General features: G+C 38.0%; 1 protein-coding gene across 1 annotated transcript; it reads right to left on the bottom strand.

Moving 5' to 3' along the window:
- Positions 1 to 1,946: 1,946 nt before the first annotated feature.
- On the bottom strand, positions 1,947 to 9,090 carry LOC109146848. The gene is made up of 2 exons (XM_019294521.1): positions 8,691 to 9,090; positions 1,947 to 2,245 (listed from the first exon to the last, which is right to left on the bottom strand). The coding sequence occupies exons 1-2, from the start codon at positions 9,088 to 9,090 to the stop codon at positions 1,947 to 1,949; spliced, it is 699 nt and encodes a 232-aa protein (XP_019150066.1).
- Positions 9,091 to 10,226: the final 1,136 nt, after the last annotated feature.

Genomic DNA, 10,226 nt, shown 5'->3' with positions numbered 1-10,226 from the left:
TGGAACGGCGGGTAGATCCCCCGCCTGTTGTTCCGCCCGTTGCCTCCCCTGAAGCAATCCAAAATTCCCTTTGGGGAAAAACATCAACAAAGCCAAGTTCAAGTCCAAAACACCCGAAACCTCACATTCAACAAGGAAATGACTTGAATACATGAATAGCTCAAAGGATAGCATTTATGAACCCTAAATACAAGCTCTAAACATGCATAATCACAAGAATATGCATCAAATCTCACAATAACACCAAGAACATCAAATAGAAGTCAAGAATCATCATATCAAGTAGAAAATAGGTTTTGTATAGCATGTGTTACCTTTTTAGACCAAGATACACTTCCTTTCTAGCCCCTAGACCTCTTCTTGAAGATCTTCCTCAACCAAGTCTTCTCAACCAAACCAAAACCACACAAGAAGAACCATAACTTAGATAAAGACCATGCAAAACTACTCAAAAATAACAACTAAACTAAGATCTTACCCTTCCTAGTGCCTTAGTGGTGGAAAGGTGAAATCTTGAAGAGATCCCTTGCAAGGAAGTAGGTGGTCTTTTCTTGGCTTGGGAAGAAAGCTACTATTCTAGTGAGAGGGTAGAGAGTTTAGAGTATCTTGCCAAATGAAAGAATGAAATGTGATCTTGCTAGGGAAAGGCTTGAATGCCAAGCAAGAGTGAAAAGACAAGCATACCCTTACTAAAAGGCTAGGAAGACAAAAAGGCCATGTACAACTCATAAAGCTCAAATTCCTTTTTATTGACTACACCAATTGACCAAAGGATTGGTCAATTTAAGTCTTTCGACTTTTAATTGAAGAATTGGAAGGGAAATTCTTGAAAAGGCTAAGAATTAATTTCATAATTAATTCTATTTAAAGATTGGATTTTCCCAGGGTATCACACCCTCTACCTCTAACAAAAAACTTCGTCCTCGAAGCTTGGGTGCAACGAGGTTCAACAACAACAACGGTGAACAAACAAAATGGATAACAAGGTTGAGAATAGACAACAATCAAAGTCTTTAAGGCACAAAGGATTCCACCATGCAAACACCACTTCTAAAACTAAAAGAACTACCAAACAAAGGCCTATTTCATACCACAACTTTATCACACGACTATCCCAACTAATCTACTAGAGGTTCAAACATAACATGACAACAGATTCCAACAAAACAAACGAGGGGTAAAGAAGGGTTACCCCACTCTTCATCTTGAGAGGATCCACCGTCCTAGTCTTCAGAGGCTTCATCACCCGAGTCTTCTTCAGCTCTATTTCTACTTGAACTGGACTCCAAAGCGGTCAACCTCCGGTCTACTGAAGCGAACTTCGCCTTCATGTACGTGAACCCTTCCTCGATCATCCGGTTCTGCTTCCGCAAGAGAGCTACCACACGCTCATCCATATTCATGGGGTCGTGCTCTCCCTTGGTTCGAACTTCCTTCCTCCGGGCTTCTTCTTCGTTGTCGGGATCACTATCCTCTTCCTCATCGTCACCATCCCTCAACTCCTCAACCACAGATTTGAGCTTCTTAATAAGAACGGCCAACTGATATACTAAAAGCCTCCTCTCCCCCGATGGTTTCTTAGCTATCTCTTCTAAGGAAATATACTCATTACCCTCCACTTGAAACAAGTTGCAGCTTCGAAGATTCAAAGCGTCAAAAACCATCTTGCCAACAGACTTGGCAATTGTCTCTCTAACATCCACTCCTTTCCTTTCAAAGATCCAGCTTAAGATCATCCCATAAGGCAAGCTCTTGCGGTTGTGACCCACGCAATACTCCATGTGTTATAGCATCAAGGCTGGCAGATTAAACTTCACCTTGTGTTTCAGGAAGTAGGCGAAGGTGCATTCCAAACTCCCTACCTGATTGCTTTTGTTGTTGTTAAGAAATAAACTATCAGTGACAATCATCACTAAGATCTTTTGTTCCCCGGTCAACCATCTCTTTTAAGGCCTAGTGGCCTGAGTGAAACCATCTGTCCTTCCCAACAAATACCCCAGATAATCCCGGTGGTCAAGGCCTTCTGTTCCAATCCAAGTATCTCTCTTGTACTCTGCGACCCCGGTTAGAGTTAACTTAAGGAGCTTGGCTAACCTATTCTCATTCAACACAATCTTAACACCATTCACCTTCGAGGTGATTTCCAACTTACTACCCGATTTTTTCACAACCATACAACGATAAAATTCTTTTACCAAGTTCGGGTAGGTCTCATTCTTAATCGCCAAATATCCATCCAAAATACCTTGAAAATTAAGCACATCCAAAATAGTACTTGAAAAGAATTCGGGCTCAAAAGTCTTACCTTCCAAAACCGAGTAGTGGGCATTCACCCAATATACTTTCTTGAGGATACTTGTCTTTCTAGGCACGATGCAAAATCAACCCAAGGTAGAAGCTTGAACTCTCTTCTCTCAATTTTTTTTTGTTTTTTTTTTTTTTCCAAAATCCGACGGCGAGGAGGCGGCGGCGAGTTGCGGCGGCTTCTGGCGCTGTTCGACGGTAGCGGGTGGCAGACGGGCGGTGGATAGCTGGGCTGGAGGAGGTCAATGGCTGGCTTCCTCGCGTTGCTGCTTCTCGGCTGGTTCACGGGTGGAGAAGAATGGGGAAGAAAGAGGAAAAAAGAATTTTATTTGGGGATTTAGGCTAGGGTTTTGAGAAAAAAAATGTGGTGAAAAGGAATTTAAGTCTAACAAGGTTTAAGAAACACAAATGGTTTAGATGGTGTAAGGGTTGGGTTGGCAAAGCAAAGGCTCGGGTTTAAAACTCACCAAGGGTAAAGGGCTTTTTAGGTTTTTAAGCTCTAATTTATTAAGGTTTTCTAAACTAGCTTTTACTACACTTAAGGTGGTACTAAGGTCCCCGAGTATCGTACTCTAAGGAGTGAAAACTTGGAAGTGTTGAGTGGGTGATATGGTGAGGATTTTTTGGGCTTATAGATTCTTGGTCAAGGGGTTGCATTAACAAGGTAGGAGTTGCAAAGGAAAATAAGAAAGGCAAAGACAAAAGTAAAACAAAAGAGAGAAAGACGGGTTAGGATTGTGTGCTAATTGTATTGTGTGGTTGGATACTCCAAAGGTTGGGCGGTAGTTGCGTGTTGTGGCAAAGGTCTAGAGGAATGGCTTGCCAGTGCGTAACACTAACGCAAAACCTCTCGGTATTTACGCCTCCCATAGGGAGATGTGACACGCTAGTGCTCTTATCTTGTATGGGGCAATTTAACAAACACCTTTCCCACATTCCTTTCCGGGCCTAATCCTCTTGGATCTAGGACGAGAATTGCAAGGGAAGGAGGCTAGGATTATGTCTCAATCTCTTGACAACATAATCCTTCCTAATTCTACAAGCATGTGGTGCACACTCACACACAAGAGTCATTGTACTCATCCCACTTCCAACAAGACATTCAAGCCAACAACATTCAATCACCACAATATCACAAATCAAATTAAGCCATCCAACGCAATAGCAATTTACACAATAATCCTAACCCCTAAAATTTTAGCCAATCATCATTAAGACCAAGATCAAGCAATTACAAATTAGGCAAAACAAGATCTAAGAAATAAAGAGTAAGGAATAGATTTCACCCAAATGCAAGCTAGATCACTTCAATGACAAGTGGGAGATGAAGATCCAAGCTACAAAGGACTCCAAATCTTCAAATCTTCAAATCTTCTTGCAAATCAAATGGAATTTGGCTAAAACCTAGAAAGAGAAAAATGTAAACTACTCTAGATCTAAAATCTCTCTAAAAACTTCTCTCTAAAATTGGTGGCTCCCCTAGCAAATGAACCAGATTTTTCCTTAAATAGCTAGGGTAGCTTGTTCGACCTCCCATTTGTGCACGGCCTCACGCCGTGACGCATGCGTAAATGGGGTATAATTCTCCTTAGGCGCGCGTTTCTCCTAGCTGTTGCCTGATCATCCTTACGCAGCTCTTTACGCCGTTATTACGCTGTAAATGGGGAATAATTCCCCCCTTCCAGTGCGCGTTCCTTCTTCGCTTGTCACGTCATCCCTTACGCCGTAAGGTGGGCGTAAATGGAAAATAATCCCATTGCTTCTCCTCTCAGGCATAATTGTGGCAGGAACGGTGCATCGGAGTTGCTCTTTTCCTTAGTTTCGATCTTTTTACCTTTTTTTTTTTTTGCCATTTTTCCCATCCAAAAACACCTAAAAATGTGTAAAATACAATTAGAAAGGTATTTCCGTGCTAAACCGTGTTTTTAGGACAATTTACTCTAAAAGCAAGACCTTTAGGACAAAACATGCACAAATTGACCAAGGTTAAATTTTTAATCAAGAAATTTTAAATTCTTGTATTATTTCATTAGACGATGAGGCGTATGACATGAAGATAACATATGATAAAGTAGTGACGAAACACAACAAAAAAAAAAAAAAAAACAAACAAACAAAAAAACAAAAAAACAAAACAAAAAAAAAAAAACAAAAAACTCTAGTTTGAAAAATAAGTCTAAAAATATTCGAGTAAAAAATTTCAAAAATATTTGAGGTGGGGAAGTAGTTAGATGCCATCTGCAATGATCACTTCAGTGTATTTACTGTTGTTTTGCGGCTTGCGGCAAGAGATGATACGACATAGCAAAATAATAATGTAGGTAGATAAGAAAACTTTATTCCTTTCCGATGACACTCATGATGAAATGGATAATGAGAAAACGTGTCCATCATTCCAACAACAAATCTATATCACGATTCAACCACTACTCCATCTAAAGTCTAAAGTTATAAATATTAACTAGTATTTTCACCCGTGCGAACGGAATGAATTTGTTATAATATATTAAGAATATTTGGATCGATATACAATTATTTAATTATAATATCAAATATTATATAGTGTAATTAAAGATATGATTTGGATTGTTTATGTTTGTTGATGTTATCATTGCTTGAATTCAAGCAAATAATTGCTCAAATTAATAGCTAATGTGTAGATGTACACATGCGATGTTATAACTTTAAAGATTTTATATATCATTGTTTAAGATTTTGTTTTAAATTGGGCAAATGTGCTCGTCCTCTAGCAACTTAGTTATAGTAATCAATTGCTGTCATAATTCATTTGTATAGAGGATATATTTTTGTCTAGATATATAGCTTTGTCATTTTGAAAAAAAACATAATATCATCGATTGTATTTACACATTATTGAAAACCTCTTTGTAGACAACATTGGTAGTCACAACACAATCTTGTCCATCCTCGACTAGAGCTAACACCTTCGGGCCATTAGGATGGGTGACTCGAGAGAAAGCAACGTACAATTGTCCATGATTAAAGACCGAGTTTTTTAGCGATAACCTAACCTAAGTTAGTGTTTGGCCTTGACTTTTGTTGATAGTTATGGCATATGCAAGCATCAATGGAAATTATTTACGTTGGAACTTAAAGGGCAATCTCGTATAAGGAGTGAGAGACATTCAGGGGATAAGAACTTTGGTTCCTTCATGTGTCCCATTAACGATTCTTGCTTCGATAATGTGATCTGCCAATCTTGTGATGATGAGCCGCGTCCCGTTACAAAGGCCAAGGGAGTGGTCTATGTTCCGCAATAACATAACAGGTGCACTGACCTTTAATGTCAATGAATGATTAGGAAGACCGACAATCTTAAACTATTTAAGAATTCAGGAGTGTGTACTTCTGATAAATTTGCACAGTCTGATTCTGCCATACACAAAGAGTCATAACTTAAATATGTTCGTCCTTCTACAGTATTCATGCCGCACATGTACTGATTAATTTGATCAACGACATCTAAAGTCGGCGAGAGGATCACTTGGCCTTCTAGCTGCGACTCATCAAGCATGCCATATCTCAAGCTTGGGAAGGTGATTTCCACTATAGTTGCTATGGGATCCTGTCCACACTTCAACAAAAACCGTGTCAGAATATCGATCTCAAATGAACAGCCGTTTACAACCCCTGCAATCCCATCTCCGATGTCTTCAATGCATTTTGAAAACCAATCAACCGTCTGTCTATCTTCCTTTGAAGCTAAGGTTCGTAGTTTTAAGTTCTTGGTTAATACCTTACAATTTGTCCACAGGTATGAAGAATTAATAGTTTCTCCGATCACTACTGGTCTTGTTGCTTTCGGAATAACAGGTAGGATCTGTCTAAATTGCTGCCCAAAACTACTGTCTTTCCACCAAAAGTCTTTTAAGCACTACTGTAACCCCCTCTAAAACAAGCTAAAACGACAGCCTTAACACATGCAGATAACACAACAAAACACTAGCACAGCGGAAGACAAAAAGGTAACTGGATAAAAGCAAATCCAAACAGGGGTGTTATGCCACGTTTACCAACAATGATAAACGCTACGGTGGTCAAATCTGCATTGTGTACACAACTATCCCAAAATCCATAAGTCTATCACTACATCAGCTCACAAGCCAAAAACAAGGGAAAGACACTAAACTACCAGGCACTAGACATCGCGCTCGTCTAAACATCACCTGAAAGATCACAAAGATAAACATGGGACGACGCTCGGTCAGCAAATAATGCTGGTAACCCACCAATACATGTGAAATATCATACATAGATAGATATAAGTTGTAAAGCCATCTTCGAAACGGAATACATAAGTATATAAGTCAAAAACCAAGATCAACAGTCAACACAAGACTCAACACTCACAAAGATAACACGGGAACACATCCCAAACCACAAAGGATAACCACAACACAAAGGATAAAGACAAGATCGATGACAACATGCCCTTGTGACTACACACATCACAAGAAAGAGAACTCACAACAATGGCTACACAAGCCCTTGTGACATCACCCATCACGAGTTGATATGCCTTCCTTATGCCCTGTTCCAACCTTATGGCTACCCCCAACCTTATATCTAGTTCCAACCTTTACCTCCAGGACCCCTGTACACCAAGTCCAACCTTATTCCCCCGGGAACCGTCGTTCCCCCTCCAACAAACCTCCGACAAAGCCACCGATTTCATAGTACACAAGGTACCGTACACACACACGGTGACACACGCCTTCCCAAGAAATACGTGAACCTGACACACAGGTCACAACTCCATATTCACGTCACGGCCACCACGAGGACCGCTGCAATACCTTGGTGACTAGTGTCCCATACCACTAATCGTGCAATCCAGGTAAAGCCACACACACATCACACCTCAACAGGAATCAATCAACGGATTGCAACAAAGGTATGAAACACACTCAATCAAGGAATGGGTCACAGCCCAACAACAACAACGATGAATAACACAAGTTATCATCAACCCATCGGAAGGTACAAACAACACACACGCTAGCATTTAGATACCAAACTAGCATGCTTATCAACGGGGAAACCAAAGATAGTTCCGAGGAACACACAAGACACTTCACGGTCCAACGAAACACAATGTTGAACACTTAGCACGATTCAAGACACCAAAGTCCTATATGGATACCTACCGTATAGTTCTAGACATACGAAACATCAAGAAGACACTCAAATAGTTCCACAAAAGAACATCGGGAAGTCAAAAGACCAAATACCGAGTCAAACGAATCACGGGGAACAAATCCCGATCCATCTCCACTGTGTTCCCCGCGGGTGGACCCACGGGTAGGCTCCCACCCGTGGTTCCACCCGCGGGTACACTACACACCGGCTACATGTTCCCCGCGGGTGGGCGGCGGGTGGAGCTCGACCCGTCGTTCCGCCCGCGGGTACATATACCTGTGCAAAATAATCCCTTCGGGGATTTTCTTCTCCAAACACCAATTCAAGTCCAAAACATGCCAAATCTCACCCAACACAACAAAATGACTTGAATCATGGAAAATGCCAAGCAATGGCACAAAGGAACCCTAAACACAAGCTCTAGATATGCAATATCACAAGAGAAATGCATAAACCCTCACATTTCATAGTAAAGCACAAGTAGAATCCAAGAAATCACATATAGGTAAGCAAAATAGGTTTTGTAGAGCATGGGTTACCTCTTGTAGACCAAAAGACTTCACTTTACACCACAACAAGCTCCCCACAAGGCTTACTTTCCAAACCCACTTCAAGATTAAACTAAAAGATCATAAAGATCCTACCTTTAAGAAAAATACGACTAAGATGAAACCAACTACACAAGATGGACTTAGATCTTACCCTCCTAGATTCCCAAATAGGTGAAAGGTTGAATCTTGGTAGCAAATCTTGGAATCTTGACAAGGGTCTCAACTTAGCTTGGAGAATAAGCTACTTACCTTTCTAGAGAGAAGGTAGAGCTAATTTCTAAGAATTGTAAGGAATGAAATGAAGAAGTCTTCTAGGTTAGGTTACAATACTAACTCTTGGTGAAAAGTCAAGGATACCCTTACTAACCTTTAGAAAGTGTAAGGAACAAGGGAACTCCCCTCAAAGCTCAAGGTACAACACAACTTAAAGGTTGACTAGTCAAATACTAGTCCTTGAGTATTAAAAATCAGGATTTTAGGAATTAATTCCTCAAATAAAATAGGATTAATTACTCAATTAATCCATGGATTGAATGCAGATTTTTGGGGTGTCACAACCCGGTATGACGAACCCCAATAGATCCCTCATAGTTTTGTCCAAAGCCTTAAAAAAGTGTTTGTGCGTCATTAGTGCTTCATCCCATATTATCAATTTGCTCCTTATTATAAGCTGACCAAGGTCACTGCCTTGCGATATATTGCACGTGCAATCTTCGCTCAAAGAGAGTGGTATAACAAATTTGGAATGTGTTGTCCTGCCTCTCGGCAAGAGCAAAGATGCTATTCCATTAGAAGCAATATTCAGAACAATATCACCGTGTCTCATTATCTTTGACGATAACGTTTTCCACACGAATGTCTTGCTTGTTCCTCCGTAACCATACACAAAGAACAATCCACCTCCAATGGAATCAATATCATGCATCACAGAGTCGTAAACATTCTTTTGCTCGTTGGTAAATTGTGTTACCAATGTTTCATGCTCTGCCTTCAACGATTCCTTGTCATACGCCAACTCTTCAGCTATCAACATGTTTTCACTCAAACCCATGCTAGTTTTATCTGGAATTGGCATTTCTGGAAAGTCCTTCAGGCTCTTCCCCACAATGATAGCAACTTCTTCAACTCCACCAGAGCAAACTATTTTTTTTTATATGAATCCGATAACATCAACTCTTAAAAGAAAAGAAAAAAAAAAGAAACGAAAAAATAACAAATTAGTTTATTTATAAATAATAAAAAGCAAATAACAAAGTCGAATAATTAAGTATATTGGTGTAAACTAAATATCATTGATTCAATATTATTGAGTAGAGACGGAAAAATAGGATTAAGAATTTTAATATTGTTGTATTTTTAAAATTAAATAGATTTCACAATATAATATTTGTTGTTATAATTTATATAATTGTATATTGATTCAAATATTCTTAAAATTCTAGTATATTCATTCGTGCGTTGCACGAAATTGATTTGTTATAATATTTTAAGAATATTTGAATCGATATACAATTATATAAATTATAATAACAAATATTACATTGTGCAATTGATGAAATATGTTGGATTGATTATGTTTTTTTTTTTTTTTTTTTTTTTTTTTTTTTTTATGTTATCCTTCCTTGAATTCAAGCAAATAATAGCCTAATTACCCATGCGATGCACAAATAAAATTTTTTATTATATATTTAGATAATAAAATTAAAGATGAAATTATAAACAATTCTAATATTTGAAGATGTACATTTATTTGATTATAAGATTAGTGCAAAAGTATTACTCAATTAATTAAATAATATATGACTCGTTTATCTACAATTATCTTAAAAAATTGATATGTAATATGATTTATGTATTTATATTATTACTATAATAAATAGGAGAAAAAATGATAAAGTAATTTAATTGTAATTATTATAAAAATAAATTCAACGATCTATATTTAGCTTAATTACCATAATAATTATTTGTTAATTATTTAATTATAATAATGTCTATGCAATTCTACTTTTATATCTTAAGTATAATTCTATTCACCAGATTGCCTTTACTTTTATTCCACCTCCTCTATATATTAATGATTATTAATTTTAACTATTATATAAAAAAAATTAAATGACCCATCTAATTATACTAAAATCCTTGTAATTATTAGCTTAATTAAAATAATAATTATTAATCAATTATAATTTTTTTTGTGCAATTAATCTT

The sequence above is a fragment of the Ipomoea nil genome, unplaced genomic scaffold, assembly GCF_001879475.1.
Source record: "Ipomoea nil cultivar Tokyo-kokei standard unplaced genomic scaffold, Asagao_1.1 scaffold1940, whole genome shotgun sequence".
NCBI lineage: Eukaryota > Viridiplantae > Streptophyta > Magnoliopsida > Solanales > Convolvulaceae > Ipomoea > Ipomoea nil.
This window is presented reverse-complemented; position numbering and strand designations above follow the sequence as displayed.

Bases quoted from the DNA above. Each gene is read 5' to 3' on its own strand.
- LOC109146848 (XM_019294521.1), bottom strand. From the start codon at position 9,090: ATGCCAATTCCAGATAAAACTAGCATGGGTTTGAGTGAAAACATGTTG. The intron at 2,246-8,690 runs GTCAGCTTATAA...TTAATTTTCAAG, and splicing joins ATCGCAAGGCAGTGACCTTG to GTATTTTGGATGGATATTTG.